The sequence below is a fragment of the Melozone crissalis genome, unplaced genomic scaffold, assembly GCF_028551555.1.
Source record: "Melozone crissalis strain CALT ecotype California unplaced genomic scaffold, PUWL_Pcris_2 ptg000027l_1, whole genome shotgun sequence".
NCBI classification, from domain to species: Eukaryota; Metazoa; Chordata; class Aves; order Passeriformes; family Passerellidae; genus Melozone; species Melozone crissalis.
The window spans coordinates 38,779,579-38,806,929 of NW_026535805.1; the positions used below are offsets into that span (position 1 = coordinate 38,779,579).

At 39.3% G+C, this 27,351-nt stretch overlaps 1 protein-coding gene across 1 annotated transcript in view; it reads right to left on the bottom strand.

The window, feature by feature from the left end:
• Positions 1–27,351, bottom strand: part of PLEKHG1 (pleckstrin homology and RhoGEF domain containing G1) — a 125,882-nt gene that overhangs the window by 3,751 nt on the left and 94,780 nt on the right. Inside the window, exons 5-19 of the mRNA XM_054280196.1 lie at positions 25,585–25,688; positions 20,970–21,039; positions 13,945–13,991; positions 13,343–13,493; positions 12,234–12,365; positions 9,738–9,920; positions 9,554–9,649; positions 9,353–9,439; positions 7,486–7,519; positions 6,931–7,026; positions 5,669–5,707; positions 5,183–5,205; positions 4,101–4,319; positions 2,885–2,992; positions 408–2,076 (exon numbers count right to left, since the gene is read on the bottom strand). Coding sequence (XP_054136171.1) covers positions 408–2,076; positions 2,885–2,992; positions 4,101–4,319; positions 5,183–5,205; positions 5,669–5,707; positions 6,931–7,026; positions 7,486–7,519; positions 9,353–9,439; positions 9,554–9,649; positions 9,738–9,920; positions 12,234–12,365; positions 13,343–13,493; positions 13,945–13,991; positions 20,970–21,039; positions 25,585–25,688 — 3,058 coding nt within the window. The remainder of the gene's footprint in view (positions 1–407; positions 2,077–2,884; positions 2,993–4,100; positions 4,320–5,182; positions 5,206–5,668; positions 5,708–6,930; positions 7,027–7,485; positions 7,520–9,352; positions 9,440–9,553; positions 9,650–9,737; positions 9,921–12,233; positions 12,366–13,342; positions 13,494–13,944; positions 13,992–20,969; positions 21,040–25,584; positions 25,689–27,351) is intronic.

Sequence of the window (27,351 nt, forward strand, 5' to 3'; positions counted from 1 at the left end):
TGGCACCTGAGCAAATATATGTGACCTGTTAGAAGGCAGACCAACTTGAAAAAACACTGGTTTAGTCAAACTCTAAAGATCACGCTATTAAAGGAAATAACTGCTTTTCTGTAGGGAGGCCAATAGTGCTTCAGGCATGATTTCTACTTCTAGCCTCAGCTGAATTGCTCTTTTCTGACACTGCCCTGCTATTTCTTCCCAAAGTTATCAAGCAACAAGAAATGAGATATAAAGGACCATTCACGTTAAAGCAGTCTGAGAAAATTAATTTCACTTGTAATACAGAAAATACGATCCTGATACTCAATGACCAAGGTGCGAAAAATTCATAATCTTCCAGTTCAGAACACAAAGTTCACTGAAAGTTACTGAAGAAATGTATCTGTACAGAAATGTTTTTAACATACCAATAGCAGGACCTCCTTGTTTTTTCTCCTCCAGAATAGCAGCAAGATCTCTGTGTTTCAGTTTCTGTTGTCTGCTAGCTGGCTGTTCCTGCTCTGGACTTTTAACTTTCAAAAGCTGGTTAGCCTTCTTAATTTTTTGACTGTACTGTCTTGCCATCATAAAAACTCTGTTCTTTGTTTTATCCATAACAGCCAAGTCATTTTCCACACCCTCTGCAGGTGTGCTGGACAGAACACTGCTGACAGGCTCATATGGACTATCTACAAAAGGCATCTCACTGGAGAAGGAAGATCTGTTCAAACTCATAAAAGAGTTCTCCTTGCATGGTGTAGTGTCTTCAAGCCTGAGATTAGCCTCACTTATGGTGGCAGCCCTGGGCTTCACAGTTTTAGGGAAAATGGGAGTTTCTGGCAGAGAGAGAGTAGACAGTGAGTACTCTACATCTTTACTCAGTTGAGGTGTGCTACCAGCATGCAGCCTTTCCTGCATGTCATCTTTACAAACAGGAAAGGCTGCAAGGACACGGTCCCTTGTCTTTTCCTCATTTTTCTTGATGTAGTTCTCCAGGTCGTTCCAAATCTCGTCTACTTCCTCTGAGAGTTTGTCTGCTGCAGACTTATGCGACAGTGAGTCAGAGTTGGAGGAGCTATCGACTAAGCTCAAATAGTCAGTGTCAATGGGCACACGATGGTAAGAGCTTTCATCTTCACTGAACTGCAGACTCTCCTCAGAAACAAAATGTTGCAGATTGTCACAATATGCAAAGTCTTTTTCCAAAAAACTCCTCCTTTTAGAGGATTTTAAGGAGTCACGTTTAAAACTCAATAGAGATGTTTCTGGAAGCCGTATGGTGTCATAAATGTTGTCTTCAATAATTCTGAGCTCATCCAAACTTGAAGTTGGTGCTTCTTTACTGAGCAGTATCTCCTCCCTGCTAGCATGAACGGAGGTCCTCTTTTGATTTGCTGTTGTCTTTTTGGAAGTTGAATCTGAGCTGCTTTTGTTTTCAGCCTCATACAGAGAGTCTCTAGCGGATCTCCGGGGACCATAGGGTGTCTCCTCTCTTCTTGTCAGACCCATCAGCTTTAAGTCTTCATAGCTTATATTATCATAAACATGTTCAATATCATCGATAGTCAGCTCCTCTGAAGACTCAGGATACGCATTCCTACTGCTCCCCTCTGCTGTCTTCACCTCCCTCCGAGAGCCACGCTCCCCTGTTCTGCACCTGGCGCTGGCTGGACACGTGTTGCTTTCACCAGCACTACTGGCCCGTCTAATGATTTTGTGACGAGTGGGGCTGGAAGTCTCGTTTTGCTGCACTTGCCCCAAGTGCCAGCTGCATGGACGGCCAGAAGAGCCCCTCCTTTCTCCACCAGGAGCTGAGCTTGTGGTGGATGTAGACGCTGATGGTACAAACATCTGGTAATCATCTTCATCGTCTTCGTTCTCATAAGGTGGGCGCCGGCTGGGGAACAATGCCTGCCTGATCTGATGGTCCGTCCAGATGTTTCTGACAGAGGTACTTCCCCCCAGGATATTCATGATCAGAGAGTTGCTCTGGGGTGTGCTGAACTGTCTAGGAGACTGTGGCTGCCTAGCTGAGCAGGAAAATGGAAGATCGGTATTCAACTGCATTGACTCCTCATCCGAAGGGTCCTTGGAGCTCTGTGGAGATTTGAAATTTGCAGGTAATATTAGCATATCCCTGTAATAACACAGCAATTCCCTCTTTTCACAGGACTGCCACAGCGCCAGTCTGTCTTGCAGCAGAGAATCACATGGAGATGGGCAGGGCAAGTGCTCTCTCCAACAGAGAGTGAGGGAGCCAAGGTGGCAGTGCCAGACTGCTTTGCCTCCTAATCCTTACCATGGCTCGGAGTTTACTCTTGGTGTTTAATAACATCTTACTTCAAATACAAGACAGTAGCTTACATTAATGCATGAGTAATTAAAGGCAAATCTGTTTGGCAGGAGTTGGATTAAACCTTTTATGCTAACTCTGCAGTTTCACAGTTGGATTAAGCTAATCTGACTCTGGGCTTGTGCCAAAAGTTTTGTTCTTCTCCTTTTCCTTGCCTATAACCCTAGCAGAAAGGAATCTTATGCTCTCTAGCACATGCCATTGAATGTCTTTTTTTTTTTTTAGTGTAAGTTTTCATCCAGATCTAATTTACAGCAAGGCCATGTGCTCCCTAATGCCAACATAAAGGATGCTTTAGATATTACTGGCCAGAATTTGGGGGAGAGAGGGAAAGATAATTCCTTTTGTGTTCAGCTAATGCTGATTGGTTTAGTTAGCTACTTGTTTTTCCCAGCCTCCAAAAGAAATAGTCTTTTGTCACAGACATGAATATTTTAATGATATGAACATTGATAAACAGAAGATGATGTATCTGTCAACCTAGAGAAAACATTTCTTTGACATACCTATGATGCATAGCAAAATAGAAGTAAAAAAATAATAATTACTTACCTGCATTTCACATTTATTGAGATTGAGACTTCTTCGTTTTTCAACATTTTCAGCAGCTTGACTATTAAGTCTTTTTCTTCCCCCTTTTGATTTCTGCAGTGAGTTTTGCTGTGATTTTAAAGAAAAAAATGTGAGAGGTAATAAAACCTACAGTTCTTTGTACAGTCTGGTTCAGAGGAATTACTAGGAGCTACAACAGGCCAGGGACCTATACTGGGAGATGAAGCAGTTTATGAGTTGTTAGCACTGCCACAAGAATTATTCAGAGCTTATAAAACCTGTAAAAGTACAATTGCCACATGTAGTAGTAACCACTAAGCTAATAGTATCAGTTTTTTGTGGTATTTTTTGTGCTTACTCATTCTTTCGTTCTTACTTATGTTGGCAAGAGGGGGAATTACAAGTCACTGCACAACACTGGTACAAGATACTATTTTATGAAATATTTATAATGCAAATAGTGTAATTTCAAAGAGGAAATGCAATCAGCTTCAAAAAGAATCTCAATCACTGGTTTCATATAATTCATAAAACAGATGAGCCACACAACGATATGACCTCAGTATCAACTAAACCAAATAAACTGAAAATCTAGATTCTTTAACGCAGCCACATTTTGAAGTTGGATTTTTAGCCTTTCAAAGGTATTACATATGTGTGGAAACATCATACCAAGTAAGAAAAAACTACCATTTGTGCAGTAGTAGGAGATAAAGACTCTCATTTTCATAAATCGTACTCAAAACTTCTCATATTCAAGTTCACACATTCATAGCTACTGCCAGAGGCTCACAGATCAAGAAACATCCCATCACATGCAGCAGTGTCTGAATCTCAGTATAATATTCAAGTCCTTGCTTTGAAAGCACTGTCTCTGCATGAGGCCTAAAAAGTTTTTTGCATGGCATCAGCTGAAGAAACAAGGAAAAGCCAGTTGTGTGCAACAGGTAAAACTTTCCTGTAACAACCAGGCTGGAGGACTGCAAAGGAGTAAGTAAAATTCAAGTAGTGGGAATTTCTCCCTCTGTGTAGGGGTTTTTACGTCTTCTCTGTTAAAATGCAAGTGAGTATTGTGTGAAGTCTAAATTAAAATGTTTCTGAGGAGAGGAAGTTGTAAACATTTGCAATGCATTCCTGCCTGTTTTATATATAATTTTAATCCTTCTTCCATTCTCCACAAAAAAAAAAAGTTTTATTTTTCCCCACTTTTTCCTACCTGTTCAGACTCTTCTTCATCATCAGCATCAATCTGTTCTGTTGCAGAAGTCTGAAGAGTTTCATCGTGATCACTACTGTAGGCTGGTTCAATAGACTCTTGAAACTGGCTCTCCAGCCCACTGGATTCCAGTGAAACCTTTTTCCTAGAATTCAGCAGGGCTTCACTCGATCCTAGTTTGGTGGCTTGAGATAACAGGGCTCCTTCAATGCCCATCCGCTTTAAAAAAACCCATGAAACTTTGATTAGAAGTTTTTAGAGATTCTATATTTCAGTAAGATCCTCTTACATCAGACTCACAGACAATGTTTAGCCTACAGTCAGTTAGCTGCACTGAAGTGAGATTTACAAAGAAGTAAGTACAACAACCAGTACTTTTCCATGTAATATTTAGAACTGAAAAAATATATGCAAAAGACCCCATTCACACCGAATCCTGGGCTTCAATATTATGGCATGACAATGAAGTAATACCTAATGCACTCTGTTTATAACACACACACACTTTTAAAAATTCCATCTTAAATAAAACCGCAAGACTTGAAATTCAAAATGAGACTTTCAAATTGCACTGGGAATTTCCATACAAATTCTTACAGAAAATGTAAAACTTAAAAATGTTCATTACAATCTGCTCAAGCTGCATGTGCTCTGTTTGGAGATACATCATTACATATATCTATATCTATATATATCTATATCTCAGACTAAGTTGAAACTTTCAGTTGTATTTAATAAGGTAATATGAGCCAAAGAATAAACACTATTTTTATACACTGCACTTCCTTGATTCTAGTGGTATTTTTAAGTATCCTGTAGCACTACTAATTGATTGGACTGTATTATAAACCACAACCATATATGGATTGCTGATTTCCTTCTTTATTAAATATTCCCAAAATAGTAAGCTGTATTTCTACTTTTTTCATTCCAGTAATCTTATTTGAGATGCTAAATAACATTTATGGGTTTGTTTTCATTCTTAAGGTCAACACAACCAAGAAGATACAGATTCTCCAGTAAACACTGTGCTCTAAAGTCATATGAATGGGCTAAAACAAGGCATTTAAGAAATGGCTTACCTTCTGCATGTCTGGGCTTACATCTGAAAACAAAAACACATCAATGAATAATCAAACTGGTGTCAGGCTATGCCCGTTTTAATGCTACCCCAATTATGAATTCCCCAAAGGGGGCTGAATGAAGCAGCAATTGAGCAAACAGACTATATGGGGATTTCTGATAAAGCAGAGACAGCATGAGCTTTACCAGAGTTCCACCTGAGGCCCTTATTCTGCAGCACTGCTGTGATTTTAGGAACTGTTCACAATTGCCAAGACTTGGTGTGTTTAGTTCCTAGGATGTTTACAGGACCAATCCCCCAAGTGTGGAAAAGCAGATATTAGATTTAAACACTAACATTTTGGGTTTGGCTTTTTTTCCTCAAAAAATTCCTCTTCCTCCCCTTAATGTATTTAGGGACAGTTACAAGAAAAAAGATTCTGTCTTCAGTTGTTTTACAAAGTACAGGAGCACCAGGTCAGTAAACAATACACAAAATATCTTACCATTTGACTTCAAAACTTTATGGACTCTAGATGAGGGTTCTGAAAAAGACAACAACAGTTTACCCACTGTGGCACTCCAAAGAAAGCTGTGTAACAGCTGAACAACTTTTTTTTAACATGTATATAAAAATTTAAGCTTCTGAGCCCACACAGTGAAGCCAGATTTTAATTTCTTTATTGCAAAATTTCCTCACAAAGATGGTCTGTTGAAGTATCAAATCTACAGCTGTTACCAAAGCATTTACTTGTTTCTTAATGCAATAGCTGTTGCCCTCCATTCATCTAGGCATACATAAATTTTATCCCATGCAAAGATTCCTGCTTTCAAAAGACCATATCACCTCTGTTACTGCTCTGCAGTGTTAGAGGTTTTCTGTTTGAAATATGCATAAGGTACCAAAGTCTTAGATGGGCTTAGAAAGTGTAAGTAGCTGAAGATTACATAGGAGGGCCCTTTGATCAGTAGAAACATTTTGTATTCTTCATTTCACAGAAAGAGCAGCACCAATGCAACAAAGGTGTGCAAACACCTCAGAAACAAAGGAGAAAATACCTCAAACATAATTAGAACTTGACTGCACAAATGTTGCTGTATGTTAAATCATTACATCAATACTCACATGAGCCTTGTTTAAGTTATTCCCAATATCCAGTGTTACACACCAAATTGGAAACGTCTTTAGGGACACAAAGAGGGGAACATAGGGACTGCAATATGAAGTCACCCAACTACAAAGACATTGGTAGTGTCTTTGAGAGTAATTATAGATAAATGTTTGAGCTACGAGGGCAAAAAAAGCCCAGACTCAGCAAAACCACCTCTCAAATCTCTATTATTCATAAGGCAAAGATGACACTAAGTATAGATAGTAATCATGTTTTGAAATAATAAGCCTATCATAATCAGGATGGACCACTTCTGAGACAATAATAACTGCAGTAAAGGAGGGATGTCAAATTTAAATAATGTGACAGGCCTTACTGCATATGCACTTTAATCTGTTAGAGAGTACTAACTGTTTTTTATACATTCACCATTACAAATGTATATTCCTTAAATTAAATCCAGTAGGTAAAAAAAAATTACAAGAACGACAAACGGTTAATAAGATACTTCATCCACATTGGAGAGATACTGTACCATGTTAAACTGCCTGGAGTGCAGATTAAAAACCATTTCCATGTACCCAGCCTAATCCACCCCTAAAACAACCCTGCTTGTTTTTCCTTTTGTCATCTAGGGTATAAATGAGTTTATTCACCTGATTTCCGTCTCACTCTGTGAGGAGCAGTGCCATCCTTAGGCTGGTATGGCGATTTCATTTCTCCCTCAGGGCTATAGTGGAAGCCTGGGTGATCTGAGGAACAAGCAGAGGCACAGGGAATAAGAGAGTGACAAGGATGGCACTTCACACACCTTGGTAGCTCTCTTTGGAGGCAGTGCCATCATCCCTTTATGCCTAATCCAGCTGCACCCCATCAGAGCCTGAAGCTACACAAGCAAGATATGCTGCTAGGGCAGCTGGCTCCCAGGCAGCCATGGGAATGCTTTACCCATGTAGCTGGGGCTGGCTCCAGAGGGCTAACCCAGGAACATTTATCCACCACCATCATGTCTGTCTGCCAGTTTCTCAGTCAGAGCCTTCCCAACAAACTCCACAGGATCTGCATCTAATTTTGCCTTTTCCAGCAGGGTCATAATTCAAGGAACATAAGCCTGGCATTCTTCCATTTCAGATGACATCCACAGCTAAAGCCAAAATGCTGAATATGGTTTTATTAATTTTTAAAACAAAAGGGAAAAAGAACCAACTTACGTATGGCATCCATTTCGAGAATTGCCTGTTTGGCCTGGAAGAGAAAAAGTAACAAATGAAGAAGTTAAAACTGACAGCAGCAGGGCAAGTTGCATTGCATATTACAGACAGTAGTGAACTTGTATGAAAATAACAGCAATTTTAATTTGGGAACTAATAAATATGGTTAGCAGCATTATTTTTTTGGTTTGTATTTTTTGTTCTTCTCTGTACACTGGACATGTTTCATACGGGGAGGAAAATTTTGGTGGCAGGAACTCAGCAGAGTTTATCTCCAGGTCTGCACACAAAACCTGTTGTTCACTGCCCCCAGTGAGCACGCTGTCTTGCGTGCTCACCTCTGCAGAGGCAGCGCAAGGAGAGGAAGAGTGTGTGTCAAAACAAATCCTAATTTGGTTTAAGTAAGATTGATGCAGGATAAAGAGCATCTCCTGATTGCTTAAAATTTGTCCCTTTTTTAGTAGAAAAAAAAAAAATCTGGGTGTTTTAGGAAGCATATCAGCTACTAAGTAAGAAAACAACCTAAACTGAAATATCCTGTCTCAGATGCTTGCCCTTGTACAGGTGCAGTTTGGTAATTTTCCACCAGGCGTCACATGTGGACTACTATTGCATTCTCCAGAAGCTGGGCAGACTGAAATCTCACAACAAGCAATTACCAGTTCGACAGGAAAAAAAAAACCACTAAAATGTACATATAATCTCAAAGATTTATTTCACTAGACTTTTCCTTTCTCAAGTGAAGTTATTTCTCTAAGAAAAAAATATTTTTTGTTTCACATTTTTTTTCTACAGCTAAAATAAAAATTGTGTAAGAAATAACTTAATAATAAAATAATGATACAAAGGCCAAGATCATGCTGTACTTTTTTAATAACCTAATAGAGTATTTACAGTGTAAGTGTGGATACTAGCATAAACATTAGTCTTTCAATAGACTTTGTTAACAAAAAGAGGTGAATTAGCAATAGGACCTGCTAGTGCTTTTTTCTTCCATAAGTCTCTTTTTGTCACACTGCTGAAAATGCATGTTAGTACAGTATGGTGCATGTCAGTCACAGGTAACATTTTTTAGCCATTACGGCATAGAACTGAGTAAAAAAACAGTCAGGGAAACTGAAAAACAAAGAGTAAACTCAGTGTGAAAAAAAAATCCTGTTTCTCCACCAGTCAATGTCTGCTGTGTCTTGGCAAGAATTAATGAGAGTTAACACCCTTTGAGAGGTGCTGTATGTTACACTGGCAGACATCACCTGAAGCTCTAAGAGTGGATTCCATAAATAAGAGGAGGCGATTTCCTCATTCCAAGATATTATAGCTATGGATATGATATCAATGCCTCATTTTTTTGCCAAAAAGCTCTCTAGCTATCCCACCAAAAAGGGCCAATGTCCCAGCTAAGGATGCTGGGTTGAGGATGGGTGTGTGTAGCTGCAGTGAAGTGCGTGTTGCCAATGGCTTCACTGCTATGATACCTAACCAAGACTGATTAAAAAACCTACAGTACTGCAAACAGTGCATCCCAGTGCACTGCAGACAGGCAGCATCAAGCTAAAATGTGCTCCTAGAGTGAAGCTTTCTGACATTGCACCTCTGCTACTTTTGTCTTGGCAAGCAAATGCTGCTAACCCATTCTTCTATTCCCATACCAAGCCCTGCAGATAATTATAGCGGAACTTTCCCATTAGTTCTGAGGAACTTTTAAAGATATAAGGAAACAACACATTAATTCACATCCTGGAGTCTAAGCTCTCTGTATATTGCATGCATCAGTGTTTTAAGTCAGCACCCATACAAGGAGGTGTCTTGTGATTTTGTTTGCATTTTTTGTTTGCTTAGTTTTTGGTTTTGCTTTTTTTTTTTTTACCTTGGCAGGAATTTTAGCAGGATGATTTTCTAGAATTAACCTCTTCAAGTGAAGAATCCAAAGGCGCTTGTCTTGCTGCGACTTTGCCTGATAAAAAAATTGGGCACCATGAGCAAAATTCATTCCTGCACTATGCAGGGCCATAAATACCATATGGACATGAGCCACATTACCCAGTGGGCAGGGGGGTTTCTGTGGTACCTGGACAGTATGTTGCATCTTAGGATTTTTGTAGTGGAAGACACTAAAGCTAAGTGGTTCCTTTGGTATTACTTCAACAAGCATCAGGTTTCCACACTGCAACAAAGAGAGGAAACAATGTGAATCACAGAGGAGTTTTAGGGAGACCTGTAGACAGCACATTACCACCTGCTCTCTGACATACCAGTATGTGAGCTTTGTACGCAAACATTTCATCTCTCTTTTTTGTAATCAGCAGCATCTTGTCAAAGAGGAACAGCGTGCGCTCATTTTTGGCTCGCTGAATGCGGAACGTTCCCTCTAACACCAGCTCCCCGTAACTCGTAAGGTCTGGCCCTTTCCAGTTAGTGAGCAAACTCTGTATCTCCTGCAACACATCAAAGAACAACATGCAAAATTAATTTCAGAGACCTTGTTGAAACAAAAGACCCAAATGATCTGCTGAGGCCATTTGCACTCTCCTACACAATGTTTAGCATCCAACAGCAGAAAGTCACCAGACACCAATCCTGAGGCTGGTAGGTTATGTGTAACATTGCAGCCAGGTGCTTGGAGGCTCACTGCAAAGCCCACACTAAACAGCCCTGAGTCCTTACTGCCTTTACATGGACCCAAAAGAGCCCTGAACTCCTTGGGGCAGTCTGTAATAAAAGAGCACAACCTCTGCTCCCCTTGCTCCCAGAAACATTCAGTCATCAGTCTCTCTCACACTCTCCTTCATGTCCTCAACCAATCCCTCTTAACACCTCCCTCTCACCCTGGGTACCCTCCTGAGGTTGTGTGGTCTCCCACTGAATTAATTATAATGCCATGTCCCATAGGCGCATGACAGAAGACACTTCTGTGAGGTGTTTGGATTGAAGAGATGATTCTCAGAAGACTAAACAACCACAAGTGATTCAGTCAACTGAACATCTGAATATTTGCTTGTATATTAATGATTTGTGTAGATACCACAGATATTTCTCACCTTATTTATTATTTAAGGAAAAAAAAAAAGCTTGGAGAAGCATCTAAGAACATCTCCACAAGACTGTGTCACTTAGATATGGCTATTCTGTTTCCTTAAACTGCTTATGTTTCTGTCAATGGTAATGACATAGGACTTAAGCATGGGACATCAAATTCTAAAAGGAGGCTAAACTTTTAACTAGGGAACTGTTTAAAAACATCCACTGGACTTTAAACCTGGCAGCATTAGCAAAGCAGGGACAGATTGCCTCATCCCAGGTTGGTCACTCTAGAACATCAGACTTTAACAGAGTTTTCAGCTGGAAAACTTCCCAGTCCATTTGAAGCTCCAATGCTGGCTAAAGCATTCACAGGAATAAAACCCCAAAGGAGACAACTTTGGACTATACAGACAGTTGTTAAAAAAAGAAGGCAAAACCAAGATTTAAAAAATGTTGCATTGTATCAGATCTCTCCAGGAGCTTGTTAATAAGTCAGGATACAGCACAGGGATGAAGTCCACCACTCTTGAGGGACACTTTGTGCAGGAACTGCTGTTGCAGTACTTGCAGACCACATTGCAGTGTGACAGCCCACAGAAGGCCTATCCCTATGGCTGCAGAAGTAGTTTTTACATTTTTAAGGGGGAACTATGAACATAAACATTTTCCACAAACCCAAACATTTGCCAGCTGAGCTCAATAAATAAAAAAATAAGCTTTTGTTTTTTCCAAAAGCATTTAACCCCTATTTACTTCTGAATATAGTTACTCAGATTTATAGCAGACTGTTGTTAAAAGTCATTAGCATGTATTTCCAGCAATCTGTGGCAAAGGTTACCCTGCTGCAGGCAAGACATTGTAAAATTTCCCTTACACATGAACAACAGCAATACAAAAAATAAACAATCATTAAAAAAACCCAAAATAGAAAAAAGAAGAAAACCACAAAATGGGTGAATAAATTTAATGTTAAAAAAATGGGCAAAGAATTACATTATATGGATTTCTGAAATGGGATAAGCTTATTACTCCCTTTTATAAACAAAAAACCCTCGCAGTTTTACTTAAAGTGATATAAATATTGAAAATGTAGTATAGAAGTGGGATTCACTGGGAACTAGGAAACAGAATGAGAGCATAAATTCTACAAAAGAGCTTGCTCCTTGCTCTTGATGACAAAAATTACTCAGGGTGTAGCTTTTGTTTCTTCTCCTTCAAAAATCTTTATCTGAAGCGAAGCTAGAGTTTTTCCAAGTATCATGTTTCTAGGTTTATGCTTTTCACAAAGCAACCGATAATGAGTTTTCTAAAACCCAAGAGGAAAGTACTTAAACAAGAATCAGCAAAAGAAATGCCTCAAAACAAAATTAATCAGCACAAAGGGAAGAAATCGGAAACCACAGGATTTCTGAACAAAGCCATGCCCTAGGGTTGTACAGCAGTCCTGTACAATTGAGGGAAAGGAAGAAAGAAGAGTTATCTTAAGTTCCATATTACTGCAAAAAAAATGCTTTACAGGATGCTGCTTGTAGGTTAGAGATGTCTGAGATTTTCCTGCAGCAGTTATGACCATCGTTTCCAAGATCAAACAGCCACAGGCATGCTCAACAGCAGTCTAAATTATGACTGACAAAGATTAAAAGAAAAGATAAACTAAAATATGTTAATTGCATATATATTGACAAAACCAGCTCACAAGCACCCATAAAATCTCTCTGGGAACTCACCTGGAGCCTGATGGCATGTTCATGTTTCCTCTTCATGTCATTTATATGCCATGCCACTCTCTGCATGGTATCTATGGCATCCAGCACCACATCATAGCCTTCCGTGTCCTTGTCAAGGTGGTTTTCTATTTCCTAAGACAAAGGGAAAAAAAACCAGTCCCCTTATTCCTAAGTGAATTTTCCCAGTCGAATGCAGTACTGTGTTTTTATCTGTACTGTTCTGTCTGTGCTTTGCAATCACTCGAAGGCAACGTTCCTGCCTTTGTTAGTGATGCATGTAGGTATCAATTTGATTAACACAAGATGACAAACAAATCAAGCCTTTGGGGCCAGTTTAGCAGCAAGGACACTTGAAGCAGCCAGTGTGACCAGAGAGGCACAGAAAGGGAGCACAGCACACTGACAGGAGATCTTTCAGACAGCATTTAATGGCTTTCCTACAACGCAGAACATTTCTACTTACAAAACCCTGATGGAATTACACTACACTCTGCTTTACAGTTGGAGAGTAGAAAAGCACCAGGCATTTAAAATAAGGATCAGTGTCTTTACACTTCACTAGAACATGACTCGGTAATAGGTAACATATGTGGAAAATGTTAACAATAAAGCATGAATTTCCAAAACTTGCTTAAGTCAATTCACTGAATGTGGAAAGAGTTCCCACTTCCTCCATCATTCCTCTCCACAAAATTCTTAGCAGTCAGGGTGTTTATATGTATTTAGTCCTTTTTCAACCACCCCCAGCATTGCAACATGTGGAAAAGCATTGTTCTTCATTGGAGCAATAAATTTGTGTACAAAATGTTTAATCATGACAAGAATTTTCCGAACAACTTCAGAATTACAGACCAGCATACAAAAAAAGTGTTAATTATTTGGATGCAAAGACTGATGCCATGTGTCTAAAATAATTACCATAAATTCTCCGCTCCAAATAGATGCATATGGTGTGAAGTGACAAAGACAGAAAGCCTCCACATGTTGAAATCAAATACCCACAAAAGGATGAGCATTTAAGGAAAACCAGAACCTTTCTAACCACCAAGCCTTCTACCAGAGGAAGGAACCCCGACGTGCAGCAGCCCAAAATGAAATACATTTCTTACATGCAGAAGCAGGTGGTACTTGAGGATGCGCTGGACAGGTTTCAAGAGGTAAGAGCCCAGGGGCAGAGAGTGCTGCAGCGCTTCTTGCCGCTCTCTGAAGAACTTGGCCAGTGCCTTGTTCCTCATGCACTCTGTCAGCACAGCCACAGACCTAAAAATATCCATACACGGCTTTAAGACACTCTGTTTCCATAAGTCTGTAGGTAAAGTAAAGAATTGCTTCCTTTTCAGCTTGTAAAAAGGGGCAGCAGGTTCCCATTCCAATAACTGCTGTTTCTGTTGTTTGGTTTGGCTTTTTTTAAAATTATCTTGTGCATTCAGCTATGTTCTCCCTTGACATGCAACCAGTCTCTCTTACTGGAAATTCTATAAGCAGCATTGCAGAGTAAGACCATAATTTTCTAAAGAAGGGTAATGCAGTGAACCACAAGATGAAACAAAACTTCATTAAATTTTTTTTTCTTCTTTTTTTACATAAAAGGTAAATTCCACCCAATTTAGGAAGAGGAGAAGCTGACTTTTTTTTTTTTTTCATGGAGTGGAACTTGCATTACACAAACTGGCCAAGGGACAAAGGAAGAAAAGAAATCCATAATTCCTACCTTGGGTAGTTGGTGCAGTACTGTGTATATATGTGGAAATCTTCACTCTGCACAGGGAGGAAAAGTTTGCATATATTGAGATTTTGTCAAACTAGCAGCTAATGTGTGCAAGATAAACATGATGTCAAGACAACACTTCCTTCAGCTCCTGATCCATTAATTCTCTATGTTCACAGTGACAGTCTTAACACAACCAGAATTTAATTTCATCTTTTTGTGGGAGAGATTCTTCCTTTACTTGAAAGAAAAACTAAGAAAACCTACACAGAGATAAAACAAGTGACTTTGCAACAAAGCCTCCAAGGTACCCTATGAAAATCTATGCATCTCAAAAAAAACCCCAAAAAGCCAAAAACCTGACAAAAACACCATCACCACACTTATGTCCTTCAAACAGCTGGATGAACTTATCTATAGTTTTTTTGTGCACTGAAGCACACCCATATCATAGAATCATGGAATATCCTGAGTTGGAAGGGACCCACAAACACCCCCTGGCCCTGCACAAAACAACTCCAACAATCACACCATGCACCTGGTGTATTTACTGGGAGAATTAAGTTCTGCAGGTTATGTTTGGTGTGCCATTTCCAAGCAATTATAAATACTTTCACATGTGAGCACAGTCTAAGCGTGAAATTAGAAGCCACAAAAGTGATTTTTTTTAAAGAAGTAAATTATGTGAAAGCAGACAGCTATTACCCCAACAAGTTGTAACTAGATCTGGGTGGGTTTCCACACTTGCCTGTCACACTGAAATACTCAAACTTAATGCTGATAAGCTTCTCAGAGCTAAAGTCTGAGTTTCATTTCTTTCTTCCCTGGCCTAAGATTTTTTCTTAATAATCATCATTTAATTCTATGCAAGAACAGATTTCCAGAAGCATTCCCATGTGCTCTAAGTCCACATCTGCCTATGAACCTCTATCCCAAACAAGACACAATTTCTGCAGCTTACTGGAGTCCTAAAGGCTAAGAAAGCACTGCAGAAATGCAAAGTGCTCCCCGTATCAATCACTTTTTCTTTCATAAGCCGTGGACAGATAAAACACAATCCTCCAGCAGTGAATAAGACCCCAGTTTCCACTCCAAGCATCTTCAGAACGGGCTCTGGCTATTCTGCAGCACAATAGCTGTGCTCCACGAGGGGCTGTCTCCCAGGGACCACTGCTGGTGAATGGCGAGACCAAACATCTGCATTCACAGAAGGCACAGTGCTCTGAGGAGCACCACCCCTGGGGAGAGGGCTGACACAGGCTGTGGCTTTTGTTTTTCACTGTTGGGGTTTGGCTGTTTTTCATTCAGCCATTCATCAGAAAGAGCCATCTCAGGCAGTGCCCTTTGACAATTCCAGCAGCACTGGTCCTGTCCCCCCTCTCCCGGGGGTAATGCAGGTTGTGCCATTCATCTCTGCACTGAGCAGTGATCCATAAGGACCCCATACAAAGTAAGATGTTACCCTGCAGGAGTACAAGGCATTGCGATTCATTTCAGTATGTCCTACGGGATTTCAGTTTTCACTGTTCTGAGAAAAATAATTCAAGCAAACTTCTAATAAATGTTTCCCCAGGGGACCGTGATCCCCATTTACTCACTGGTAGGCTGTAAGCTTATTAAATTGCTCTTCTCTTAGAAACCAACAAACCAACTAAAAGTAGTCTTGATACAAATACAGTTAAATAATTTATCTTGGTTTTTCACACTTGAACTAACTTTGTCATCTCAGCTAGGTTTTGTGGTGGTGTTACCTATGCCCCATGTCCACATGCAGAGGAAGTGAGCCTGTGTCACAGACTGCTCCTGTCCATGCTTGGAAACACAGCCACAGCTCCAAACCCTCTCCCCTCAAAATGAAGAATTAACAAACCTCAGAGAGCTGCAGATATTACACTGTGTAATTTTCTTTGGCAATCACTACCAAACTAGCCAGCACTCATAATAAGCCAGGGTGCTTAAGAGAGAACACTAAGGTGAAATTCAGTATGGAGAAAAAAAAGTAATTTATTTTATATATGCATATATTAATTCAAAGTTTTCATTCAAGGGATTTTGGTAAAATTTTAATATATTCCCACAGCTATCCTAAGAGAACAATACAATTTATAGAATTACTACATAAGCAGCGTGAAGAACATTTTGAGCCAATTAATTTTTATGTTTTTATTCTGCTCATATCACATGATTAGTCTGCTTTTCAAACAAAAAGGGAAAGAGTATCTCTTGTGAAATTTCAACCAATGAAAGTACTATCTGTAAAACAAACAAGGCCAAACACTTCAGGGTTACAGAGTAGGCTGTGTGCACATTCCCCTCAAAATCAAAAGCATGTCTGAAATCCCCAGGAGCCTTTTCACACTCTCGCTCTTTGGTTTGGTTTTTGGTTTGAGATTTTTTTACACAAGGTCAGAACTACTTTTAATGGGGCTTTTTTTTTTGTTTTAAAAGAACTTTTGTCTAGCTATTAAATGCAACAAATTTGTATTAAAAAAAAAGATAGTTTCTTATGCCCTTGATACCTCTAAAGCTTAAGAGTGGTTTCACTATCACCCCTGCTTTCTGAGCAGACATAACACCGAATTCCACACTGCACTTACGTGTGTACTTGCTCCAGTGAGCCACAGCTCATTTCACCACACAGAACCATCAGAGAGCATTTACTTTTACTGAGCAATGCGAGCATAGTGCCAGGAGAAAGTCAAGTACATGTGTTTTGCCTCCAGGATGAGATTGTTGATACGCACTCAAACTTGCAGATCTCTTGTGAATCAACACCATACACCTTGCCCAGGCATTAGCTGGATTCATGTGTACTTGTTGGGAAAGTGGCCAAGAGAGCCACTTGTAAGAGAAGTTCTTCCTCATCCTGACAAAACTGCCCTGCTCAGAACAGGAGCAAGAGAAAAACCAAAAACTAAGATGGTTTTATTATTTTTCCAACTACTTTCACAACATAAGGAAAACACCAGCTATGCTCATCAGTATTTCTTCTGACATTCTTAAATTTACTCAGCTTGAAAATAGTTTTATTCACATCAGCTGTCTTCAGACCAAATGAAAACTGATCTCTGCATGGAGAGAGATCTCTGATCTCTGCTCTGGAATTGCTCCAGGGAGCAGTTTAAATATGAGGGCACAAAGCTGTTGTGGTAGGAGCTGCAAAAACCTGAGACTCAAGCTGAGAGTTTGTCCATGCTGATTGAAAGTCTCTCTCAAGAGCAAAGCCAAGTGTGAGCAGACCCCAGTATACTTACACTGGTCCGTCACACTGGAATCAATTCACTGCATGTCTCCTCCACATATATTCCAGATCTTCCCTCAATTGTTAGTGCACTGTGCTTTTTTATAGCCATAAAAGGCACTTTAAAAGAAAATGGAGACTGAGAAAATGAGTGGAGTCAGTGTGCAAACTGAAGCCAATTGCCTGGATATCCTCTTCACTAATGAGATGCTAGATTAAAGTAATTCTCCCTTTCCCCCTGGTTAAGCTGTTAGTGTGCCTTGCAGAAAACATATGTTCTGAATTTCTGGGGTGTTGAGTGCGAAGACTGACGTGCCAGAATTCAGCTCTCCTTTAAAACAACTCACTTAAATGTAAACGTATAGAATACTGAAGTCAATCTTCTAATTAACACTGGCATCATTACTATAAAAATGAAAGAGTGGACTGGCAAAAAAAACCTTATAAAGTCTTCTGTGTGAATAACTAAGCCATAGCTAACCTTGCACTGGAACCTTTTTATTAGTCTCCAATTAGTTACCAGCACTACGTCTCCAAGAACTTTTATATCCAATGCTAATACAGTTCTTCTAGACAAAGAGAGAGGATCAGAACTGATATAAACTGAATTAGTACAACACTACCCTCAGAGGCAAGTTATTTCCATGCAGCAGCCATCCCACTGTAAAACAAATATCCATACCCATACCATCTGCATCTTGAGGCAGAAAAAAGGACTGCAATTCATGATTGCATAGCAGGTTTTAAAATATGTGTGCTTTTCTGCATTTGTGTCTATCTGCTGGTGAGTAATTAATGTATTTAAATACTTGGAAGCAGAGAGATTCAATATAATGTTTTAAGTTGCTATTAAATATTTCCATTTCCATAAAGTCATAGCTTTGCATCATTATTTTAGTGGTTAATGAGTTTTGTGTTACTGGCTAGTTCAGACTAAAAACATCGTCGAAATCTGTTAATAAAATCAAAGCTGCCATTTTAGGGGCTATTTGCTTTGGGCACTCAGCACAGAAAATGTTAATATAAAGATTCAAACCCACAATGATGTGGTTTTTGTTCAAATTACACTGAAGTGTGTTTTGATAATCCTTTCCCTTAAAAGTTACAAAGCTTTTTACTACTGAAGCATGAAAGTTATACACAGGAAACACAGTCATGTATGATTGTGTGAGAGAAGTATAATATGCAATACAAGAAATTTTATTGCGCTAAACCGAATAACAAAGTTCAAAGAGAATGATCCAAAACTTCAAAAATCAAGATCCCCACATCTTCCCAAATATAAAACATTTTATACAACAAGCTCCAGAGTTACTTTAACCATAACTGTTGTTATACTGCAAACTAACTTCAGGTGATTTCACATGAACCCCAAGAAAGAAAAAACTTTCACTTTATGCAGTTACTGAGCTTCTTAAGAGTGGAAAAAGCAAACACAGTAAGTACAGTGAAAAGTTGATTGTACCTTAAGATTTGCAACACCTACAATATTCACAGTTGGGTGAAAAAATGGCACTAGATCCAGAGCTCGCTGGACCTAAGCACAGTTCCACTGGAAGCATTCAAGAAGCTCCAGCACAGACATCTCCACTGGCTAAGGCTGTGAGCTATGACTTCAGCATGATAATATCCCTGTGCTTCACTCACAGTGAGGATCTAACGGAGCAATGAAACAATAAATGGCCAAAGTCCTGTAAGACTTGAAGGAGCACATGCTGCCAAAAAAGGCAGTTTTATTTCCACTTCTTGGTGCTGGGAAGACACAAGCAACCAAGAATGGACAACTGGAGTTTGTTAAGGCAGTCAGCAGTTGCTGCAATGAAATCCTCTCGGCCAAGACCAGAACTGTGGGGTATTTTGGTATTGTTTGATTTTGCTTTTAAGTGTTTGCACTTGTCTGGATGAAGCTAAAAAATGCCTGTTAGTACTGCAATCTCTGAGCCATCAGGCAGCTGCCTGCCAATAATACAAATGCTAAAAGCATTTGACAAGGGAACAAAAGGCACTAGCAATGATATGCAGATGGGTTTTGGAAGTAAAGGCCAGAAAGTCTACCAGACAAGCCCTTTCAGTTGGCCAATTTGAATGAGAACACAATTTTTTCCTGGACTTCTTATTATCAGTTGCACCATCTCTGTTTTACATCCCAGCAGGAGCAGTCCCAGCTATAAGCAAGCAATACAGCAGAAATATCTACCAGCTCCAAACTGTTTTATCTGTAAACACGCCGAAGGCCTCCCAGTTGGCCTTCACTGCACAGGCACTCTGCTGACCTACTCACAGCTTCTTGCCCACCAGGACCCCAGATCATTTTTATTAAGCTGTTTTCTAGTCGGCCAGACTCAGCAGGCACATGGGGTTCCAGAAGCAGGACTTTGCACTTGCCCTTATCCCATTCTCTCTCCTTCAATTCAATTCAATCCAGGCTATCTGTAGCAATAACAGCATGCCATAAACCCCACTGCAATGGGGCAAAAATGCATCCTACTTTTGCATTAGTGGTGCCAACACTAAGGTCTCTCAGTGCTTACAAAATACCAGTTACTAGATAAATTACTTTCTCAAACTCAGCTGAACCAAGAGATCTGGTGAAACAGCAGTACTTAGCTGGTATCATCACTCTCATTTACTATAAAATCCCTTATGTCACAACAGTGCCAAACAAATTACTGAATTAATGAGAGGGTGGCCCTGTTAATCCTAAATCCATGTGTTAGACTTACAACATTAAGTGCTTGGTGCTGACAATGCTGAGTTCAGGACAAAGTATAAAACATGACAGCCTTTGGCTTTTTGGTCTCTTTGGAGTTTTTTCATGTTTGTATTCATTTAATTTTGGTTCTTCGTTGTTCTTTTTTTTTTTAATACAAAAAGGCAAACACACCTATAAAGCGATAATTCAACTTTAGACAACTACATGATCTCTTTTCCTCCAGAAATACCACAGAGATAGCATTATTTTTTTAACACATTTGGGCTCTAGAGATTCAAGAAATATGTTGATTCTCTGGTGAAGTCTGCAGTGAACTACCATCATCTGTAGCCCAAATTATTTAATTTCTTGTTGTCCTACTCATTACAGTCATTCCTCTTCTCCCTGACTGGCTCTATGTGTTTCCTACAAAGAAGGTCACCCTCTTCCCTGTATTTCTGCTGCATCTAACAACTTCCCATAATCCATATTTTTGGCTTCAGTATTGCCCAACAGAATCAAGATGTCCTATCAATGTTCAGAAAATTCAAAGCATTAGAGAGAATGGGATGTGAATCTTAAGGCTAGACTTTGGGCCATTCCATTTAAAAAGAAAATTTAAGGTAGAGTTCTGGGTTTCAGGAAAAATTCTAACAAAACAATATGGGTGCATTTTGTATGTTAATGTTATTGCCTTTTTTAGGAATGCAGCCAAGTTTTACTCTCTAGCTGTTTTTAAGCTGACAAGGCATAACCAGAGTAACAGACTTGATCACCTACATTTACAGATGCAAGTAAAACAGAGAACCCCTGTAATAGTTGACAAAAAAAACTAAGTCCTAAAAATGAACTCAATAAACAGCTCCACCAGCTCAGATACACTTATTGAAGAAAATGACACCTTTGTCTTAATTTTTTAGAAATGCAAATAAGAGGCATATCCCTATCAATTGCTAAGAGAAAATCCTTCCCTTTCCACAGATTTGCTGACTTTTCTTGATTAACATTACACAAGCTGTCAAGATTAGGTCTCAAAAGCTAATAAATGAATCTTATTTCCCCCACTGCACTCTGAATCTGGTGCTTCAGACTTACCTTGGAAACAAAACAATCTGCTATAGCCACAGGATCATTTTCACAGTTTTCCAAATCTTGCAGAAGTTCACTAAAACAAAGAACAGGACAAGGCAAGCCAATTATGGCACACTTTAGACTAGACACAATTGTATATTCAGAACCAGACACTGCTGTGCTATTCATGGCAGCACTTAATGATGCAGGGAGTCCTACAAAGGGAACAAGAACACCTTTGATGCCCCCTCCCTCTGCCAGATACTGGGTTTTTTATTTGCAGGCAGAGGAGAACTATAAGGAAATAGTATTCCCACTTTTTCAAAATTAAAGTCATCAGGTTGACCATGGATTGGTTGTTCTGCTAAGCAAAGCTGAGCCCCTTCCTTCAGGTAGATGAAGATCCTAGAAACATTCAAGGGCAGGTTGGATGGGGCTCTGAGGAACCTGATCTAATTGAAGATGTCTCTGCTAATTGCAAGGAGGCTGGGCTAGATGACCTTTACAGGTGCCTTCCAACCCAAACTATTCCATGACTGTGTGACTGACAGCTCTTTAACAATAATCATAGTGGTGCAGTCAGACAGTTGTGTAGCTTGTGTATCAATGAACATGATATAAAACTAATTAATTAAATAATTAAGAAAATTTAAAAGCCACCGAAGCACGTGCACTGTCCTATAAAGACTTTTTGTGTTTACAAGCTTTACTTGACCAAGGGAAATGATGAACTGCTCTGAAAAATAGTGGTGAGAACTGGGAACGTATTTCTCAGACATGAAAAACGTTATGTAGCTCATTCAGGAAAATTAGTCTACTTTTAGTGTGTTTCTTCATCAAAGATAAAATGGTAAGCCTGGAAAAAGTTTTCTGTAAGGGAATATATATGCATATAAGTTCTACATGCATAAAAAAAACATGTGAGAGGATTTTATAATTTTTACATGCCAAAGAGAAAATTAATTCATTTGAACAGGAGCAAAGCAATAATAGAGCCTGTCTGCTCTTGAATAAAACTCAGTTATTGAAACTAAATTCAGTGAAAGAAAGAGTTCGAGTAGAAGAAGAAAACCTCAAAAGTTATCTCGTTGATCCAAAGAGTTTTTAGTCTTACTGAAGGACATATTCAGAGAAGAAATTGAATTTTCTGCCAAATTGTTCTCTAAAAGAATTTTCTTCTTCTCCTCCTCACCCTCGTCCCCCTGACCCTTCCCCCACCCCCCCACACACACTCCCACAGATGATTTTCCATTTAGGGTCACTTTTCTCCCAATTCACAGCTGGTTCCCTGAACAAGTTTTCTAAGAGTTCCTAGGCTTAGTATCTAGGGATCTACCCTTTTCCCCTGTAAGCAGACACAATTTCCCTCTGCATGTACAAAAAACAGTCAATCAGAAGAGTTTCCTCACTTGTTCCTTGCTTCTCTAATTACTAAAGGAAGGAAAGGGAGAAATCAACATGCAGTCACAAGGAATAAAGACAAGCAAAGAACTTAGGTTCAGCAGTCACCAAGTCACTTTGTACAGTGACAATTTAACCTCTACACCTCAATTTCTCCCTTCATCAAAATCGGAATAAAAATATGGCCCTTGCTTGATACCCCAACCTCATGAAGCTCATTTACATCAGCAAAAGAAGCAAGCTGTAGCAATGTTGACCATAGCCACCAGTTATACTCATTGACTGTGCCCCACACACGAGTTTTGGAAATAACATCAAACATGCCAAACAGGCTCAGAGGATTCCTGCTGGCTGGCAGTCAGAAGTTCTCCTGATGGCCTAAAGTACGCAGCACCTGGACTGTCATTTTATTCCTACAGGTCTCCGATGAAACCACATCATTTCTCCTTCATGATAGAGAAGAGGAACACTTAGAGATTGTATGTATTCATGCAATTGAATCCATGTGTATGTGTTCAATACACTAGTGGTTTGTGTCTTCAGCACAAGCCCAGAATGTAAGGGCTGGTTTTGAATGAGTTTGTTACCTATTCTGCACTCTGCTCTGTCTTATCTGAATGGTATCAAAAGGATTGGTAAGAGCAGTCTGCCACTGTAAAAACAGCAAAACTGTCATGCTCAGGCACTATGAAAATCTTAAATAAATTCCTATAAAAGCAAGCTGATGTGAAAAAGTAGGGCTATTATATTATAGGCTATGTTTAAGTACCTGGCAGGAGGTAGAAAGAACAACAGAAAAAAGTGTTGGTCCTGTTCACCTGAATATCCAGAGGTTTTCTGCTGGTCACAGTTCTTGGCCTCTGCAACTGGCTCGTGCCAGCCAGCCAGGCAGGGAGCAGGAGCGAGCACTGCTGGAGGAGCTCTGTGCTCTTTCAGATGGATCACTAACAGGATTCACACTGAAACATGACACAGGAGCCAGGGCCAGTGAAGACCATGTACTGAGCTATAGAGCTTGGAAAATCTGAATCTGTACGAACATCATCGGGAGCTTATGCTAACTCCTTTGGGATGAGAGAGTGAAGCATAAAGACTGACAATTTTAAATACTGTGCATTCATTATCTTTTCAAGTCAAATGAATGTTTCAAGTCAAATGATTGTCAAATTAATGAAAGTCTTATTACAATGCCTTTTAGGACACTTTGATTTTTTGATGAAGCTTGATGATGGTTTCTCCTCAGAAGAAGCCAGACCTTACTACCATGAAACTCAGAAAGAAATAGTTTTTCAAGAAGAGATCATAATCATGCAGTAGCTAGCAGTTACCATGATCACCACCATTTCTGCCATTCAACACACCACTTGAAAATCCTAGGTAGTTTAGCTGAGAGAAATTCCCATTCACTGAAATGAAATTTCTCAGATCTGCAAGTCTGAAAAAAATCCCAGACTGAAACCTTTGCTTATGGATTAAGTCAAAGTTGAGGAAAACAAGGTAATTCTAAATCTATAAAGTCATGCTAACAAAAATAATCCGAAACTACTAACACAGAACTGCCAAATGAACCTTTTTCTGAAGCTAAGGATAAATAAAAAAGGCTCAAGAGTATGTTTAAGACCCAAAAGCTACATGCCAAATTTCACACAAGAGTAAACTTAATCCTTGAAGCTATACTGGGATCTACAGTGAGCGTTCAGTTTTAAGAACTCACAATTTCCAAGCAGAACTTTATATCAGAAGGCCTGAAATACATTAGTAATTTGCTAGATGCTTTGGAGAACTTTCCTGTATGTTTTAACATTCTAAGATATCTATCTCTTAAATTTCCCAAAACTGCTTTTCTTTTTTTTTTCTTTTCAACTTTTTTTTTTTTTGGCACAGCTCAGTAATTCTATATAAAAACTGATCATACTTGAAAGTAGTTTTAGTAGGCAATATTTGCAATGAAGCTGGCATAAATGCATTCTAGGTATCACATCTGTCATTTTTCTAGCTTTTGAAGGATCAGAAAATATAATGGCCAGGATTGTGTTTTTCCACTTTATGACCACTGGGAATCTGTAAGCTCACAATCATTGTCTCATGGCTCTAAAACAGTCCATGAGCCTGTTTTAGCATGCTCCCACTATGTATTTTCCAGCTGTTAGACATTCAGTAAAGTCAGTTGTTGTAGCTGAAGCAGGACACAGCAGCTTTCTAGTTAAGCATATTTCCATTACCCTGCAGTAGCTATTTTAAGCTTCAGGAAAAGACTTTAGATTTCATCTTTGTCCATAAGTTCTGAATAGATCCATTCTCTCTTTCCTTTGACACTAAACAGCAATCTCAGCAGTTGAAGCCGTTAAAAGTAACTTCCCATGATGATGGAGAATCATTGAAGATGATCTTTGACACAAGTGCTCCACTTCAGAATCATTAATTAAATTATCTGTTCTTCAGAGAACACAGAGGTTTGGGAGATGTTTTGTCAACTATAGCAAAGCTAAGAGAGCTTTTACAGGAGCATTGGTATATAAAATATGTGGGAACTTTATGTCAATATATTTCCTGCATCGGTTGAATAGTCAGGTTTTCCTTAAATGCTGACTAAGTTAATAATTTTTATAGTAACAGAGGATTCAGACAGAAGCAGCAGTAGCATGCTCCTCAAACTGCAGATACTGAGATCCCACACAATGTGGCACTAGATATGCAAGCAAGACATTTTACTTCAGGCTCCCAATACACACCAGAATCCCATCTGCAGAGTTTTAGAGAAGGCTGGAAAGACACTGAACAAAAAACTTCAATTAAGGAAAGGTACTTGAATACAGTTTTGAGAAAGGAATTGAGGGAGCACCTAGTAGCATGAAACACTACAAAAGCCAGATCTGCGTGATGCACATAGGTACACAAAAGGAGCTGATATAGTAGCAATAAAAAATCTCTTCATTAAGGCAAGAATTTCTTCTACAGTGGTCTTGCATTAAGCTCAGTTAAAGCACAGAGCAGGTTAGGCTTACAATCATGTAAATACCCAGCATAAAAGCAAAAAAATGTACATGGAGACCATCTTCGTGCATCAAAACAGCTTAAAAAATCGGGTGTCAGCAAACTAACTTTGTTTAGAATTAAAATTAGATAATTTCTTGATTTATAGATTCTGGCAGTTTAATAAAAGTGAATTTGGCTGGTTTGCTCCCTCTCGTTAACCCAGGCTATTGAGGTGTTTCCATTTAGCTAAAAAGGAATTTACCTGTTGAAATGGTAGATATCCCGTATGTTTCCAAACAGGGCTGATCGCTCCTCTGTTCCCAGGGACAGCTTGGTCTGATCAGTGATGATACAGTCGAGGTAATCCTACAAGAGAAATGAGAGGGAGGTCTTCAGACATTTCCTCCTTTCCTAGACCAGTAAACAGAGCTATGTTTTATTGTACAAGATGAGTCTCTGAATATCAGTTTCACCTTATTATTACAATAAAGCTTTCAGCAGCCCCTCTGAGAACAGTCACTGTATTATGAACGGTAACAGTACTTATCTGTTCCCTGAAACCAAGAAAATAACAAAAGGCTGAAAGCTAAGTTATACCTCTTAGACAGCACAGCCAATGTTTCTCTCGCTACTGATAAACAAAGGTTTTCAAATTTCATTCACAGTGACAGTTTAATTGATCATTTGTCTGGCTCAAAGACAAAAAAAATGTAAGAGATGAAGAATGTCATTTAATGCAGTCCTAGTAACAGAAAAGCTATATAATGAAGAACAGAAAGCACACAAACAACAGAGGCTCAAAAAAGCAACCACTGAATAAATTACTTTTTAAAAAATCACAGTTACCAAAGAATACAGAGTATGTAGAAGACAGATCTCAATGTATCTATGTCCATGCAATTTACAAAGCATAGAGTTACATGGCAAATTACATATTGCTATATACTCCAGCATAAATTTCTTTTTGCCCTTACAAGACTGATAGACTCTCATCCAGGGATTTTATTTGAATAAGAACATGACAGCTAGAAAAGCTCAGATCAGCAGTGTTCTGGGAGAATAACTTTCCCACCTCTTCTCTCACTTCGATAAGAGCTCAATGTCACCTTTTTTCTGTTGCTGCTACAGTATTAAAAATCTCTCATAAGGGCAAACAAATCCAGCAGGCTATTTAACTACAGCTCATGAAACAAGAAACCTGATGTGCTGCCACATTCACAAAGAAATTCTGCTGGAGTATGGAAATAAAAGTGAAAACAGCTGAAACAATGTGAAATAAAAATAAATAAAATCCTTTAGCCTGTGGCTAGACAATGTGGTGTGGCAACCTCCCAAATGCAACACAGCATTCCAGGGTGCTGTGGGGAAGGAACCCTGTGAAATGCCAAAAAGACCATGAAAACCTCTAAGATGTAACTGTGTTCCAGAGTCACATAGAAAAAGGTATTACAGAACACATACACTGGCCAAGATTTATTCTGTATAAATTCTGTGCAGACAAAGGGTTTGAATACGCCAAGGATCTGACTTTTGGTTTCTAGGTGTCCTCATAAGGAAGGTTAAGAATTACAGCATTTAAGCCTCCATGCCCATATCCTTCTGTTCAGCTGAAGCAGTGTCAGCAAACTCAGAGGTGTAGCCAAGATGCAGGTTTAGGTATCAGCAGAATTTCCTGTCCCCTTCCCCTATCAATAATCCACACTCCATCATCACCTCCAGTTAAAGGTAGCCCCCATCATTCCCAAAACTTAGTATTTTTCACCAGGGCAAAGCAAGTAAGTCTATTCCAAGGTATCCTCAGTGTCTTTAAGAAGAGCAATGAGTAGCAATAGACAGGCAAGTCCCTGGAGAGCTGTGTCATTTCTCCTGTGACAGCATCCAAACTTACTCTACCTTCCCTCCTGGCTGGCAGCAGCCTCAGAGCCCACCCCTGACCTTGAAATATATTTGTGCAGGAAGTCTTTGGAATCACATCCACAGGCTCCCTGAACTTCAGCTTTTCATTTATACTCAGAAGCTGCAGAAGAGT